General features: G+C 38.1%; 1 protein-coding gene across 2 annotated transcripts in view; it reads right to left on the bottom strand.

Moving 5' to 3' along the window:
- Positions 1 to 1528: 1528 nt before the first annotated feature.
- The window catches only part of GULP1 (GULP, engulfment adaptor PTB domain containing 1), a 67184-nt gene continuing 51138 nt past the window's right edge, over positions 1529 to 17574 (bottom strand). The window contains exons 7-10 of one of the 2 annotated variants that reach the window (XM_010134541.1): positions 15302 to 15440; positions 8243 to 8337; positions 6369 to 6379; positions 1579 to 1600 (exon numbers count right to left, since the gene is read on the bottom strand). In XM_010134541.1, the coding sequence (XP_010132843.1) occupies positions 1579 to 1600; positions 6369 to 6379; positions 8243 to 8337; positions 15302 to 15440 (267 nt within the window). Of the gene's footprint in view, positions 1601 to 6368; positions 6380 to 8242; positions 8338 to 15301; positions 15441 to 17574 lie in introns of both variants that reach the window. The other variant, XM_010134539.1, reaches the window with a different exon arrangement.

Below are 17574 nucleotides of genomic sequence, written 5' to 3'. Positions count from 1 at the left end.
ACAGAATAAGAAGAGAGGAAGACTAATGTAATGTAAGAGGACATTAAGGCCCCCATTCAGCAAGACACCTGAGCATACGTCAAACGGAGCAAAGCAATAACCCCATGCATCTTGGTGGACTTCAAAGGCATATGCAGAAGTACTTTGCTGAACAAGGCATAAAGATATACACGTGATGACGAATTCGCAAAATGCATTTTTGGTGTAAACTGTAACCATTGAGGACAAAACCGTAAATATGACAAAAAAGTTCTCATGAAAAAGGGAAGAAAATATTAAAAAATAAACCTGAAATTTTGGGGGTTTTCCACATCTATGTGTTTTGAGGGGAAAATATTAGGATTTTGAATTGAACTAATGTGGAGCTTAGGAATCAGAACAGTAATGATATTAATTTTCTGACATGGGTATAAGACAGTATATTTATTGCTTATGCTAAAGATTAATGAAGAATATGCATAGACAGGTCAGCGTTCGACTCGCCAGCAGCTGAAAATTTTGGTGAGCAGTGTAACACGAACAATCCGTGGCTGTGGAGGACTAACTAACTTATACTGAATTCTTGCAGCAAGCTTCAAAATTATAGCAAGACATTTAACGTTAAAGCAGACAGTGAAAAAAATACTCAGCAGAGCCCGGCTGTGAACAGTCAGGTGTTCAAAGTATCTTACAGAACTGAGCCCAGTAAACAGAGTGCCTGCTCATACACAAAATTATGCAAATTCCTAAGTAAATGCAAGACCATAATCCTCTTTTTGAGTTATGGTTATCGTGTAATGAATACCAAATTACATACTTTACAGTTCAGCTATAAAATACCAAAACAAAGGGCAGTCACTTTGTCTGTTCTGCAGTTAAGCAGTTCTATGCTCGTTAAATGCTAATTAGCATACTAACAATTTGTTGATTTCTAAAACCTGAATTAAGGACCTAAAAATCTTCTGGATTTTATTAACTAATAACATATATACAGCATAGTAACCATACACAGTAATGGAAATCAATTACACAGCATCCAGATTTACCTTTTAAGCGCATCTTAATGGTTAGTATTTTCTGCTTTTTCACTGCAATTTGAACTTTTTGTACTAGATATTAATCATTTTACTGCTTGAATATTTAATAATGGCTTAAAAGCATAATTTCAAAATGCTGCCAGGTAATGCATTATATAAAAATCATGTTTGCACATCAGCAGAGGGAGGTACGTGTGAGGTTTTCTGAAGAAGTTCTCCAGGCTAATCATCATAAAGTGTAGTAAACTCAGGCCAAAATGTGAGAGAAAGAAACAACAGTGTAATTTAATTCATAGTTAATAAACAAACACAACTTTTTACATTTGTACAGGGAAAGACTGGAACTAAGTTGGCTTTTTACAGAAGCAACCTCACAAGTGTTTACATGTTGAAGAAAGCAGGTTTTGGCACATGGGTAATATCTGTGAATACGTGTTCAGAATTAAAAAAAAAAACAAACAAAACCAAACAAACCAACACTGCGTAGGAATTTCACATTTAGATTCTTGGCATCAGCACCTGCTGTCTAGTGGGTCAAGACAAAACACTGTTCCTTCAAGAGTTAATCCCATTTTGAACCCCTCCTGCAACGAAACAAGACATAGTTAATTAAAAGGAAAGTGGTTTCTGGAGGACTACGCTCTCTTTCTAAAACCATCTAAATTTGAGTTTATCTTCAGGCAGATAAACCGTAAGGATACTTCAGAGTGAATTTGCAGTCATATACTTTATTTGGTCAGCCTATTTTTAGCAAGTGTTAGTGGTTAACTTATAAAAGGATTCATCTCGTACAAGGAAAGAAATACAGCTGCCTAAAAAGGCAAATAAAATCATGCTCGTTCTATTGCAAATGTACAAACTGCGCATTTCAAAGACATGTAAATCAGTGAAACAAAATACGACAGTCTTCATAAAGTGTAAAGAATTTCTTTAAAAGTTTGGACCAAAATTCCTGTTTTAACTGACATTACTTTGATGCGTAGGAGTGCAAAAGTGGCTATAAGCCAGATGCTACCAACCCCTCTACTGAAAAGAAAATCATTCGGTGAGTACCTGTGTTTGGTTTACAAAACGTACTTAGCTTGCACCAGTTCTAAAACAAATCCTGCACTTTTAACACAGGGAAAGTGCTTTGGTTTTAATTTCTCTTTTTGCTTTAAAGGAAGCTGAATAATTGTGGCTTGACCTTCAAGAGAAAAGTCACCTCTGAATCAGGTAAAAGTGCTGTAAAGACATAAGCAATTGGAAACCAAGAGCTCTGAATGGGAATGCCGTGAGAACACCAGCTCCAGAGGCAGCTGTGACAATGTTGTCTTAATATACAGTTCACTCAGAGAATTCTGATTGTATGCTGTGACATCTGTAATGTTTGCTTCATGAAAGCACATATCTCGTAAATAAAATAGATCTCTGTGTAAAGCAATCTGTATTGGGATTAGGCATAAACTCGAGCATTTTCTCAAAATGCAGAGCAGTACCTCACCAGCATACCTTTTGGGTTTAAAAGATAAATCCCAAGTGGAACCAGCTTAATTTCAAATCAATTTAAACCACAGGCTGGAATTTTTAAAGTGTATGAATATTAATAACCCCACCAGCTACTGCCATCAGAAAAATAATGCTGAGAAACAGAATAAACTTCCCGGCAATAGTTACTAAATGATCTGAGATTTTCCATGTAAAATTTGCATTTTCCTAAAGGCAGATCCATACTATGAGATGATGAGGCAGTAGCAGTACTGTACAGTAAACCTTCTCCAGCTGTGCTACCCAGTTTGCCTTACACAGGTGACAGGGCACTGCCATCTGCATATTTGACTTTTCCCGTTTCCCCTCCGTATTTTTCGAAGGGCTGACAGAAGAGCATTCAATGCAAAAGATAATTCAAGTGAACAGATCTGAAGCTCCTGTTATAAACAGACGCTGTTCATTTACCCAAAGGATACTATTAATTGAAGTAACTGCAGTCGAAGGCGGACTGCTTACACAGAAGAGAATTCAGACAATTAGCCCTACAATCCAGCCTGTTAAACCCCACAGTTACGAGTGTGTATGAAATGCTAAGCTTTTAGAGTATTTAAAGGCTGTTTCCAGTTTTGAGGTTGTAAAACGGGTAGATTTTGCTTCAGCTGGAGGCTGCTTGATACAGCTGCAATAGCAGAACAGCTACAGCAACTGGTTTAACAACAACCAGTTTAACTCTTAGCAATCCAGAGAGCCTTTCACCAAACACGTGTCCCGTTCATGTCCTGCACACTCCTTCTACATATTTAATCGCTGCTGGTGGTGGCATCTTAGTAGCTGCACTTCCAATGCCCATTTTCTGGTTATCTAAGAGCAAATCAGATTATGCAGTTTGGACGCGCACACATCTCACTCCTCTTTCGTTGATGGTATCGGGTTTTTAATTTTTGTTTTATTCTACACAAACTGGTATTTTGTCACTTAATGCTTAGCTTGTGTTTGCTATGACTTTGCTTTGAGCTATTCCTACTTTCTTGAAGAACACTGGTCTCCTTGACCTTTCCTTCTGCAACTCCTCTCCAGAACACTTCCCCTCCACTTCTAAGCTGTGATATGTTGCATTTAAAACAATCACATTTTCATATTTGCAACGTGATTATTGTTAATCCATTAACAGATTGCTGCACTACACGTCTCATAATTATTTAAAAAGCCTTTTTACTTTATTACCATAATGAACTATTTGCAAAATATATACTACAGTATATTATACTATATAAGAAATTATAAGAAATAATATACTACAGTATATTATTACAGTGTATGCCAACTTTCAACTCTCCACTCCAAAACCCAGCATTCACAGCTGTAATAATAATGAAGTCAGTTGGAATGACTGAGCAGATTCTAAATTATGATTTGCTTTTATCTTTTTTTTCTAACAAACCTGGTTAATGTGTTGGGCAGAATATTTTTTCTTTAAAAATGATATATATAGCCAGCACTTGGTACACATTACACACTATGCATATATTAAAAATGTATCATTAATTTTAACACACCGCGTTTTAAATATTTTACCTGGTGAAATTCAGACATTTCAGCTTCTAATAACATGTGTTTTTAGCATAACTCACTGCCTGTTTATTAAAAAACATGTGTGCTACAGCTTCCTGTACTTCAAAGGTTGAGGAAACAGTCTCTGTTCATGCGGTCAGAAAACCTCTGAAATCTGCTGATTTTCAGGGAATGCTGAAAAAGCCCATTCCCTGCTACTGGACAGAGGTGGCAACATGAAGTGTTCATCAGTATTGTGCCTTGCTTCTGTGTTCACATCTCCATGACGACAGTGTCAAGCAACTTTTTAATTTTTGAGATAATTTAACACAAGGACTGAACATCTTAGTTACCCAGAAAAATAACGGTATTCTATTAAAGGGTATGACTGGTCTCTATAAATAGAGAGGAGTAAAGCTGCTTTTCACTAGAAAAAGTCATCTGAAAACAATTCCTCTTCCAAAACTTCCACTTTTACCCAGAAAAATAACGGTATTCTATTAAAGGGTATGACTGGTCTCTATAAATAGAGAGGAGTAAAGCTGCTTTTCACTAGAAAAAGTCATCTGAAAACAATTCCTCTTCCAAAACTTCCACTTTTTTTTTTTTTTTTTATGTCTATGATAATAAGACATGAGCTATTCTGGTTAAAACCAGTAAAAGATAAATATTTTATTAGAGGATAAATTTACTAAAGTCAACCTTATGGCTCTGAGGTTAACTCACTTGTCACTTCACGGCGACTCCACTCAATGAGATTGTCAGCACAAAGCCAATGAACCAATGATAAATTTACACGTCTCTGAGAAAATAATTCAGAGGGCTGGGCATAAATTCTTTCCGATAGAAAGATGACAAGCCTACTGACTACTTCAGGGCACACAGGGATAATGGCCTGTAACTCCTGGAATACTGGATACTAACTACCTTGAGATTTCAGTAAATTACAGCAGCTGTTGCTGGTCTGATTCTCGATCCAGAGAAACATCCCCTCACTGCAAGATTTCTGGGAAAATAGACAGATACATTTTATTAATGTCTGGATACACTCAAAATGGAGAGGATGAAAATATGTTTCAGCCTAAGTGTGGGGAGAAACAGGAGGTTGGATAGTCATCAGAGAGAAGCCTGAGCTGTAAAAGTCACATGTCAGCACATGCTCGAGTTTTGAGCTCTCCAAAAAAGATCAACAGAGATTGGACTAAGAAATGGAATAGAAAGAGCTTAAGTGTGAAATATGGATCCTCCCTACAGTTTAAACATAAAACTGATTCCCTAGAGATCAGAGAAATTTATCTGATCTCATTAAGTTCAGAATATTGGATGAAAAGGAAAAGCACCCCCAAATTAAGAGTATTCTCCAAAGTCTTTTCCTCTGTCTTGTGCTTTCCTCTCCCACTTTGCTTAAACATCACCTTCCAAAGCACGCATACACCCACACAGCTCTTCTGCACGCTGGAGCACGTTTGCCAAGGCATCTGACAGAGTTCCACACGAGAAATAGGATAAGAGAGTCTGGACTGAGCTGCTCCCACCAGCCTGTCACTGCCTGGTGCTGAGGGGCTTGCTTGCCACCCGGAGTGGAGGGTAACTGCGTTTAAAACCCTCTCAGAATAAGTTTATATTTTGAACTATTAGGTATGCTCATTAACAACTTACCTTTGTATTTAATGGAATATGTATTTACTGAAACTCAGGCTGTATCTTCATAATGTGAAGATAACAGATTCCTTCACTCTGCATTCCAGAGAAGGAAGGAAGCCTTCATTTTCCTTTTGTGTCTCTTAACATCTGACTTCCCACAGCACGTTACATGTTCTATGCTTTTACCTTTTGCGGCATCCATTTCACCTTCTTTCTCAGAGCCTGTGTATCTAACAACCGTTGACTTCTAGCACAGCTCTCTTCTGCTCGTGGCAAGTTTTTAAATAATTATTTCCAAACAAAACCACAAAATCACAAACGACAAACGTGACTGTGCTAACACAATGATGTATCAAAGGGTTGGCTTAAACCATTTCACTAATGACAATCTGATAATGAAAACTGCAGATTGCACGAGTACACACAGAAAACAAACAGCAATGAAAACGAAGCTGATAAGCAGCTGGTAAGACAGACTAAAAACAAAATCACCTGTTCCTACCTTAAAAATTATATGTCCCTAAAAATTAAATTGGCCCTGACTTACAGCATTGTCTGTGTAAAATATAAAACTTAAAAATTTATATATACGTACACATATATAAAGGTGCAAACACCAGACATGAACACATGCACACTTCAACTGTAAATGCTGTAAATACCATTACTAAAACATGATATACCAACCATCGTTGACGCTAGGCACCCAGGAAAGCACAGGAAGACAAAAGAAGATATTAGGAAAAACATGTTTCAATCTAGTGTATTTTGCACTAACCACCTAGTAAAATAACTGCACATAAGCTTTTGCTTTGGCCAAAGTTAAAAACATTTTTTTCCACACCTCATCAGCCTTACACTTGTTCTAAATTGGATTATACTTGAACAAATTTTATGCCCACATAAAGACCCGCTAATTAATTTTCAGTTGAAATGTCAGGGTATGCTAAGGTGGAAATGCCAGACTCTCTAGTTGCGAGACTAGTTTATAAAGCATACAAAAAAGCTGGAAAAAACAAAACCTGCATGTGTAGGGAGGAATACCTGACCAATGCCATATTCCTTGCAAAGGACAGAGTAGATCTGGGGGTTTTGTTTTGGTTGGTTGTCTACTTTTTCAGGTCAAGAGTACAAACTATGACAGCAGTTTTTCGTTTTATGACTTCAAAAATCTCTGATAAAGGTTTCTACTGTCCCATTCACTGATGGATGAGGGAACAGCACTTTGCTGCTTTACCTGCTAACGATTCAAAATCTGGTCAAACCGTTACCCACAATAAGAACTCGGTGTGTGACATTTCTGTGTTGCCACAGCCACAGAGGCTACAGTATGCTTTTTCCTAAAACAGGCTGCAGACAATGGAAACATTGACATATATCAGTGTGAGGTGCTAGATTTGGGGTTTGTGCTAAAGAGCTTGGTAGTAACATTTTTACCGGAATTGCCAAGAAGAGATTTCTGGCTTTTAGCTCCAAACCGAAATTATGTGGGCCAGAGTACAGGTGATCAAGAATCTAAATTTATTACTTCATAGAAGGTGAAGCTGCCAGTGGCACCATCCTAAACCGACATGGAAAATAAAATTTTACAATGAACAGGAATGAAAAAAATTATACTCAGGGAAATTAAATGGCATTTAAATCTTATTTCAGCCATTTCGAAATATTTCTGCTGCTCTCCAGGCAGAAGAGAGGAACTGAAGGAGCCTGAGAGCTTGCTCTCTTGGACTCTGTGGGCTCTTGAGATACAAGAGAGCTGGCAGCCCTAGGAACACTTTCTGCTGAGGAGCCAGGATGCTAGAAATTCAAGTTCCCAGTATTTTCAGCCTTCCATTTTGCTGGCAGGCTGCTGGAAAAAAAAGGAAACAGATAAGCAAGCTGGCAAGAAACTACCAGTTTGGAAAGTCTGGCTGAAGAGAGTGATTTATTCCAAACCTTGAAGGCTTTCTCCTAGAATTGCTTCAAAATTGGGTCAATAACTGGAGATACTGTTGAGTGTTTCAGAATCAACAAACATTTTCTATTAAAAACATATCACTTCAGAATTCTTGAGTCAATTCTCAAGAGTTCAATTGTCCCAGAATGCTACAGTCAATTTTTTTAACAGCAGCAGAAAATTGCCATGGCCTCTTAAGAAAGTATTTGCCTTTGCCAACGCTATGAAAAACCAGACTGATGCCACTGAGGGAAAGATGAGGGTATACTGGGATGGTGGCGATTGCTGGAACTGAAAAGTAACAAGACCAGTGTATCTGTGGGGCTCTTGCCTCAGCTCTCTTTTTCAGCTCGCTCAGTCCCTTCCCAGGCAGGAGTAGCAGTACCCATTTTGAGCACATTGCTGAGAAACCCTGCGTTAGTGCAGCTGTCCATATTCACACCATGGAAGGATCTTCAGGCAAATTCCAACTCCAACTCAAAGACCGCAGGACAACTTACAAAAGGAACAGTCAGAAGTATTTTTTCCGATGTATTTGTGCGTGCATTTTCAGAATACGTAAACGCGTACTTCAAGAACAGTCATATAGCCATAGAAAACTGCATAATTGTAACTCAGTAGTTACCTGCATCTCATCTAGTTTGGACTGAATGTCTGGAGGGAAATCTCCTGCTCCGCAGCTAAAAGGGTCAAAAGGTTCTGCTCCAAAAAGGTCTCTCTCTGGAACAACAGAAAAGTGAGTCACCGAGAGAAAAGGCATGGGCTATGACAACAGCACTTCGAAAAAGAAAGCTTACACCCCCTTAACCAGCTGAGCAGTAGCACCTCCAGATATGCACCTGATTAACCACAATTTTTAACACCCAAATTCAAAAGCCAGTTCTTGATTGGTTTTCCAAAGTTTAATACTCAAATATTTTTCCATGAACACCATCAGCTACTGTTAAGCCCCTACTTTAGCTTTCATTAATGCTTGTTCCTTCCAGAGGAGTTTTAGGGATCCGATGAGAATAAGATGCAATTTAAAAGGGCATCTCCTACTGAAATGTGCTCTGGAATCTGCATGTGTAAGAAGCTTCGTAAATGAGGAAGGAAGAGCTTGGTATCAGTTGTCAAATTTCAACATTATTGTCAGAAACAGGTTCTTGCAAACAAACTAGCCTTCCTGTCCCCTGTCTGCTACTTCTCACCATCAGGTTAAGGACGCCTCTGCAAGGACAAGCAACTACTCTTACTCATGGAAGGTAAGGCCTTCATCTGATAGAGTTCCTCTAGCTGGCAGTAACTAAAACTCATTGTCGGGGTTCTAAAATCTTGTGTAAGACCAAGTCAAGAAAGAAAAAATGAAAAAAGCATAGGATCATTAAAGGTCACTCGCCCTAAAATGTCACTAAATCTGGATCCATCAACAGAATGCAAATTTCTCTCTTCCAATACCATACAGTTTTTCACTTTGTTGTATCTGCAGTCTGCTTTCCAGAGGTCAGGGGCTTTTTATTTTTGTTTCCTTCTTTCTTTTTTTTTTTTTCTTCTGTCTGGACAAGAAATATCTCCAGTACATTTTTTTTTTTTCTTATTAGAACAAGCTAGTTCTTCACATTTGACAGCCCAAATGTTTTGGGTTGGGGGTTTTTGTGTGGTTTTTTTGTTTTCCTTCTCATTAATGGATTTTTTTCTTTCTCTACATGTAGTGGTGCCATCTATACAGAGTTTTTCTATCCCACGTTGGGTTGAACTAAAGCAGTAAGAAAATAATTTTGTTAACCCAGCCACTTTGATTGCAAAATTTACAGAAATGAGTTAATACAGTGTTGTCATTGGTGGAGAGAAAATTAAAACCATATCCTATCTCCTAACTTTCATGGTTGTCCAGCAAGAAACCTGGGAATTATACCACCTGCCCTAAAACGTTGTTAGCTTAAGAGCACGAGAGTAAAAGGGGCCATTGGTATCTTTGAAATAACTAGCTAGTTTTCTGGTTAAGCACAAAATGTTATCCTTGACATCCAAGATATGGAAGCTGACAACTGATCACTTGACACATGTTGCAGTCATACCAGTCATGTTAGCGATGCTGAAGCATGTGCAAATACCTAAACAGATGTCTCTATTTTGGCCTCCCTGGAGTCAGACTTTTAGACCTGTACTTGTCTAGGCTCTTCAACATTTATTGTGCATGTCAGCCTCCACGGGTTTTGTCCCGATCTATTAGGTGTTAACAGGTTGCACAACAAGCATTTTAAATAACTAGCAGCTACCAGCATTCACTCCCATAGTAAAGAACAGTAACAAGCAAGAACATGATTAATTACACATCACAAAAACTGTGGCTAAACAGCTACAAACTGTCACATGGGACCAGGAGATGGCCCAGATCAGAGAGACTTATTCCTAAAGCCCACGTGAGCCAAAAAAAATTATCTAGTCTTTCTTGGCAGAGGCAGACCACCTGCATGCAGAAGAGACTTAACTACAATAATCTAATTTAAAGTTTAGGATTTGCCCCATCCCTTGCCTCTTTCATAGCCAAAATGGGTCTGTTCCAGTACAACCAGTGTCCTTACATGCTCCAACACTCCTTCCAAGTAACCTTCAGACGAGCAGCAGCTTTGACTTTCAATTAATTTCTTCTGGGCAAAAAGTGATTATACTTTATGCCCCTCCTAAGTCTACTTGTTCATTATGTAGGCCCATTTTCTTTGTTTTTTCTTTTTTTCCCTTCTCCATAGGTTCTTTTTACCCTTAGAAGGAGCTGACAGTTTTCTGTGTGGTCAGACAGCTAAAAGCAGCCAGTTTCAACACAAAGCCTTAGCAAACATTCAAGGAATGTCTTTAGGAAAAAAAAAAGGTAAACACAACTCTTCAATTTCTTTTTGAAATATGACTTACCACTATTTTGAAAGCAAAATACTTTTGAAAGTATTTTGTACTCTATTACGGGTATTATCACATTCATGCCTTATTACTGGGCTTTTATTAATGACAGCACTTCTGAGCTCATTAGCAGGAGAATGGCAGAAGCTTTACCTCCTTGGATGTCACCCGCCTTCAGGTGAAGGATTATTTGATACATATTGTTATTCAATGCAGACTTTAAAATTAACCATAGTGTAATTTATTCTAAGTGACAGAGCCTAATAAACCTTGTACAGAATCAAATTCAAAAATAGAGTATTTCCTAGCTGAGTTTCTATGAAAAAACAATTATTTTGGGAACTATCTCTATTATAACTCACTAACCACTTCAGTAAACCAGCTGAAAAAAGCCCATAGTACAATTGCTTTTCTGCATTTAAAATTCGTGTGTTGTATGAGAGATTGCACTGCTATGAGTCAGGGAGGGATAAAGTTCCATGAAATATTTTCAATAGCACAATCAGTATTTTCCTTTTGAACAGAAGCTGAAGAACATGTGGCAACTGGATGGATAACTAAAATTTAGTCACTGAAGAGCTCTGCACTGTTGCATGGTATCTCCACAAGGCTTATCTGCTCATGTTCACCCCGCTGTTCACAGGGGTGCTCCTTTTTAGTGGAGATGGGATAAATCAGTAATTTTTTATTTCAAGCTAGAGTATTTGCATGAAGATTAACTACAAGAATACCATCTTGCCTGGCACACACCTCAAAATAATGGTAGCACAGGCAGGCAATTCTTTCTCCAATACACAGCAACCAGTAAACCTCTGGAAACAATCCTTTAGCATATAGCATCGCTTGGGTTGGAAGGGACCTTTACTCTTCTACTCTAACCCCCCTGCAGTGAGCAGGGACATCTGCAACTGGAGCAGGTTGCTCACAGCCCTGTCCAACCTGCCTGACCTGGAATGTTTTCAGGGATGAGGCTTTTACCACTTCTCTGGGCAACCTGGGCCAGTGTTTCACCATGCTCATTGCAAAAAAAAAATTTCCTTACATCTAGTCTAAACCTACCCTCTTTAAAACCATTAACCCTTGTTCAGTCTCTATAGGGGCTGCTAAAAAGATCGTCCCCTTCAAACTTACAGCCCCCTTAAGTACTGGAAGGCCACAATAAGGTCTCTCCAGAGCCCTCTCCTCTCCAGGGAGACCATCCTGCTTTCAAACAGCATATATGGTTTCTTTTCCCTTTCCCTTTCCTTTCTGGATAGAAATAAAATTCAGAGCTTGGGAAATCGACCAACAGATTCAAAACCACGAGGTGCTGATGTTTTACATCCTCAACTTGAACCACAGAAAGACAGAAAACAGGTAATAAATTCTCGTTTCTGTGACCCACCTGACATTCAGGGCAAGAAACACATAATACTTGAGAGTAGCAACCTGCACTCTGTAATAAACTCCAAACTAGCAACTACTAAACAAAACTACAAATATTTGGCTTTTCTGCTGCATCTTGCATACCAATCTTCTTTACCTTAGCTATCATCCAGGCACAGAGTTATGCTGATATATGCTTTCTCCAGATGTTCTGGAGCAGCTGTGATGACAAATAAAAATTAATCACACTGAAGACAAGCACCCAAGAAAATATTTGGAATAATCTGTGGCAGCGAAGTCCAGAAAGCCTTTCCCTTAGCTGCAGGCTACTCCATATTTTTTCTTTTGGAATTATTACAGCTTATAAAATGATTCCACCATTATTCGGACAACATACTTCTAAATATCTCTGGAAAGAGACAATCTTGGAGCAGATTTCTACATCTGCCAGTTGTGACCTTGGATTGTTCAAGATGTATTTGAGTGAAATAGATGTTGAACCATTTGACAGAGAGTGTTCCTCTCCAGTCCCTTTCTGAGATATGAAAATAATGCTGTGCCAACAAGAAACACAGGAATTAATGCCTTCTTTAATTAACTAAAATTAATGAATGAATTCTGTCCTTTAAGATAACATAAAAGAATGTTTGAAATCCCTTCCTCCTTGAGGAAGCAACAGTGTGGTCCTCCACGCTGCATTTTTGGTTGCACTAACTTTGCATCCGTCAGTCGTTCAATTAAGCAATTACTGTACTGGGCTGCAATGTTTACATTCAGCCTGCAAGCTGGTTACCGCAAACTTCGCGTTAAAAGAAATATTTCTCAGCAGCATTCTGAGTAAAAATACAATTCTGGAAAGGGCTTTTGTTTTTGAAAGAATCGCTTTTTTGCAATTATTACCTAAAGAGACACCATGTGTTTGTCCAATTTGCAACTTCCTGTCCCCAAATCATGCTATTTTCTCCTTTAAAATGGGTAAAAATTATCTATTTGCTTTCACTGAGATACCCCAGTAGAGTGCAGACATTTACTGAGAAGTCATATTGGTGTATTGCTGAATGAGAACTCAAAATTTCAAGAATCTTCTTCCTTTTTTAAAGCTTAAATGCTTTGGAGATAACTGCCTTTCCAACAAAGGGTCAGTGTGGCACTCTTCCAGTATTAGAACGCTGGGTTTCTTGAATGATGTATTATGAGCCAGTCTAAGCTAAAGATATCACCTATAACCTCCCGATTTTTGCTGGGAAACCTACCCAAATGAGTTATAAAAACTATAAAATCCAACAAAATCACCCTGTAATTTCTTCAAAAGGGATGGAAAAAAACTGCTCAAGTGCAGTGATTAAAAAAGCAGACATAAGAACATGAGAAGATGACCTCAGAAGACGGGAGACTCCAAACATCAGCTCCTCTTGGTTGCCACTTATCTGACTTGTACTGGAGAAAGAAACACCAGCTTGCTTGTACTGGCAGCATATATAACCCTATAAAACAATGTATTATTGTACATTATTATAGTAATGTATCATTACACAGCTTGAATGAGGCTCTTATGGGATCTGAACTTTCTCATCTAAGACAGTAAGTCCTTGTTTGAATATAAAATATTCCTCTTCTGCTTCAAATTACACTTTTGAAATATGCCAAAGGGCTTTAACAGCTGATGAATGCAACAATTTTCAACATATGAAGTACAGTGACATAGACTGAAAGAGCAGGTATCAAAAGTATACAGCTACAATGTACTTCTGCAGTCTCTCCCAGAAGCACAGCACACTGAGGAGCACAGAGAAGTAACAGACACTGACTGCATCGTCTCTCAACTACATCATCTTAATTTAATGCAAATGAGTGAAGTACAGAAGAAACAACCATTTTAAACAGCACATATCATTGAATAAACAACTTACACTATTTTCTGTATTACAAAACCCACTGGTTAAGCAGCTACAGAACCTACATAGTCGCAATTCTCAAGACCACTCATCACTGAGCGCTGACTCCTGCAAGATTTCTAGCCACAATTAAATCAGAACTGAGGTAGGACACTAGCTAAAACCACAAAAATCTCATCCTGTAGATCGATTAAAGTTATTTTTGAAGTTGTGTATGCACATTGAGATTGATTTTATGGCATTATCTGTAGCTTAAGAGGCACAAGTTTGAAAACACAAATGGAGTTTTTGGAGGAGATGTCTGAATTATTTTTTCATTGTTCTTTATAAAGCTATAAAAATTCCCTTACTAGAACAGTTCTATTCTAATATTCTATTAGAATCTTCTAATATGCTTTTAAGTTATGTAAGAATAGTTAATATTAACTGTTCTTACTAAAATTGTTTAAAATTCTGTTAATATACCCTTTGAGAAACCCACAGAAATTAATTCAAACTAATTTAAAACCTTCTCTTAAAAAAGAACAGATTTTTTTAATGGAATCAATAACCTCAACATCTACTTCCTCTGTAGCGGGTGACAGTCATTTTGAGCAATGGAACCAAAAGGTGCATAGGGGATGATATTAGGGAAGACATTCACTGACTGAAGTTTCACTATGCATTTTTATAACTGTGCACAGCTCTCATTCATACCTGAAAATTCTACATACTAGCAGCATTCCCCCAAAGAGGCAGAAATTCTTCAGATGTGGTTTTACATGGTGGCAGGCTGTAACATGAACGTTCCTTATCTATACTAAAACAGGCATCAGAAGGTACTACGCACAGACTGGTATTTCTACAACCTCTAACACTGCTTGGGTATGGCTCCACTCTCCTCTCCCCCAAGGAATTTCCAGAATTTTAAAAAGACTTTGTGGACTCCTAAAAGATGAAGCCAAGAACCTTACCCTAGCTGCTTTCAAGCCTTTGGTAAATAAAATTGCTATTGTTAATCATCTTTTGAAGATCTTTTAGGAGCAGTTCATGGATCCGGAGAGGTCAGCAACTGAGAAACAAAGCTGTAGATGATATGAAAAGTAGTATCGAAAACAGCATTCCAAGACAGCCTGCATCCTGAGGGATTTCTTCAGCTCTCCCTTCTGCATCATCACCACCATACTTACTCCACCTGCTGTCTCCCCCAGAAACACAGGCTTTAGGTCCCACAACTGTGGCCTGATAAGGAAACAACTAATAGGAAGCAAAAGTATTTCTTGAAGTACAAAAGAGATACTGTAAAAGAAAAGCCAAGTTAAAATCCCCAACCAAACACCTTCAAACTTTTTATATAATAGTTTCAGCAAGGAAATAAAAATGTTTATAACGTAACTTGGCAGCAACATCAATGACTTTGGGAAATGGTATAAAAATGAAATGGCATTACTGAATGTGATTTACAAAACCTGCATTCCGCTTTTCATGCAAAATGTATGTAAATCTTTAAAGATGCTTTATTAAAAAAATATAATGGAAGCAAAAATTAGGTCAGTTGTTACAAAACTTACTGATCTCTGTAGATCTACTGGGTACTGGAGGAGGCTGTGTACCATTGCGAGTAGGTGTTGATGACTGAGGGGATATGGGAGAAAAGGGAACCATATCAAAGATGTCAGTGGAGGGTGATTTAGGTGTCACACTGCCTGCCTACAATAAGGACAATAAATATTAGGGCAATATTTCACATGAAAAAGATCACAATACTGAATTCTTCAGCATGCAGGTAAGAGGCACATTTTCAAAAAAGTTAAAAATAACCATCAGCATGCAAAAACAGCTCCTGACACCAAGCGAATGGCATTTGCAGTTCAGAGTCTGAGACATGCTAAAAATCCCCCATACATAAGCAGCATTGTGATTTTTCCATTTTCAGTCCATCTGGTACAGCCAGAAACGTATCACAGTTAAACCTGAAAAAGCTGGTGACAAGCAGCTCTCTACTGCAGATGTATGAATAACAGATAACATTCACAAGACCCATTTACAGTAACACTGCAACAACAATATGCTATGCTCTGGAGCGCACAGAATAAGCAGCTAAAATTAACAGACACAATCCCAGTATTTCTTGTTGACTAATTCTTCCTCGTACGATTTGGAAACCCAAATAACCTGGTGTGATCAAAGCTTCAAATGTAATTTTTCATAAATAGCAACCTAGACATGCAACACACTGAATATTAATATCCAAAGTAAAACTCTCAACCTTGAACACAAAACAGAAGAGATTTCAAGAGTAAGGCCCAAGAATTTAGAAGGGTTCACAAAAATACTGGATAAGCAAAGAAACCCCAAACCCAAGAATTACTGTGGTTTTACAGCCTTTTTTTTTTTTTTTGAATGATTCCTCCCTCCTGCCATCAGTCCACTACTTCAGGACACGAACAAGACAGAATAAAATGAATGCTATAGACAGATGATTAAATAGATTAAACCTGAGATTGACAAGCCAAAGCCAAAATGTATAAGCAAAACTAGTTTGTGTTACTCCTTAGACCACACAAAACCACCTATATTCTGTGTATTAGAAAGACTACACAGCCAGGCACAGGGAGAACCTGCTACTTTTAAACAAGATTCAATTTGACCAAAATAGTCACACGGAAATTTTCAAGCACAAGTTAAATTAGTCACATGGACACTTACATTCAGAATACATGAGTATGACAACCTGGCAGGCAGTCTTCAGCACTGCTAGACTGCAGGAGTTTCATGGACCTAAACCTTACTTTGGAATGCTCCTTTCTTCAGTGCTTCTGCTGCAGCAACTGATGCTGCCCTCTGACAGCACACACCCCAGATTAGCCTTGAACTACCCCTGTTTCTCTCTGGAGGCTGCAGTCTTCCACTGCTTAATGAGAAAACTGGACTCTGAAGTCCTACATTTCCTATTTAAGAGTTTTAAGTTAATATTTTAAGTTTGGATTAAGAGAGATCTAGAACTGTTCAGTATCTCAGAAAACCTGGGATATTTCTACCTAGGTATACTGAGGTATACCAAGAAAAAATAAAAATCCATATTTAACATGCTGGGTTTTTTTTCCCCATTAAAAAAAAATTTCTATCACATTATTACCTGGCAAGACCACACTTATAACTTCATAAAATAACTAGTTTTTGAGATTATTTTTTTTTTTTTTTTTTTTACACATACAGAACTCTCTACTGACCTCAACATGAGTTAGCATTGCAATTTCAAAGATGATCTGTTGTGAAAAGATTTCAGTGCATAGCATTTATTAGACACAACAGGCTCTTATAACTATGGTCATGGACTTTGCATTAACCTCCTGGCAGCTTGGTGCATGCTCAGAGAAACAGTACAATTCAGGTCAGGGAGATTGCTGGATGTCATCTGCTCCCACTCATGGCAGAGCAACGGATGTGCTCGACCCAAAGTAAACATACAAAAACTGCATATCGCTTTCTTTATACAAGCAAAACTTTCTCAGATTGTGGATAGGTTTTTGCCTGCATCTGGGCTCAGGTTTAATGCATAAGAACACGCTATATATTAACCTACATTTCCCATCAATGCTGATGGATAATCCTAGAGTATCTTGGAAATCGTAAACACTAGTGTAGCTTCTCCTTATTTGCTGTTTATGGCTACCCAGAAGCTAGATAAATAAACATTATTTATGCCTAGCCTTAAATGAGTCTTTAAGGCAAAAAGAGCAAACCCAAACCTTACACTGTCATTTCTTGCCTATATGCCATTTTGTTGAGGTCACTGGCCCTTTCGCTACTACTGATACAGCTAGTTTAAGTAAACTACTAA

The sequence above is a fragment of the Buceros rhinoceros genome, unplaced genomic scaffold (genome assembly GCF_000710305.1).
Source record: "Buceros rhinoceros silvestris isolate BGI_N320 unplaced genomic scaffold, ASM71030v1 scaffold6314, whole genome shotgun sequence".
Taxonomy (NCBI): domain Eukaryota; kingdom Metazoa; phylum Chordata; class Aves; order Bucerotiformes; family Bucerotidae; genus Buceros; species Buceros rhinoceros.
This window is presented reverse-complemented; position numbering and strand designations above follow the sequence as displayed.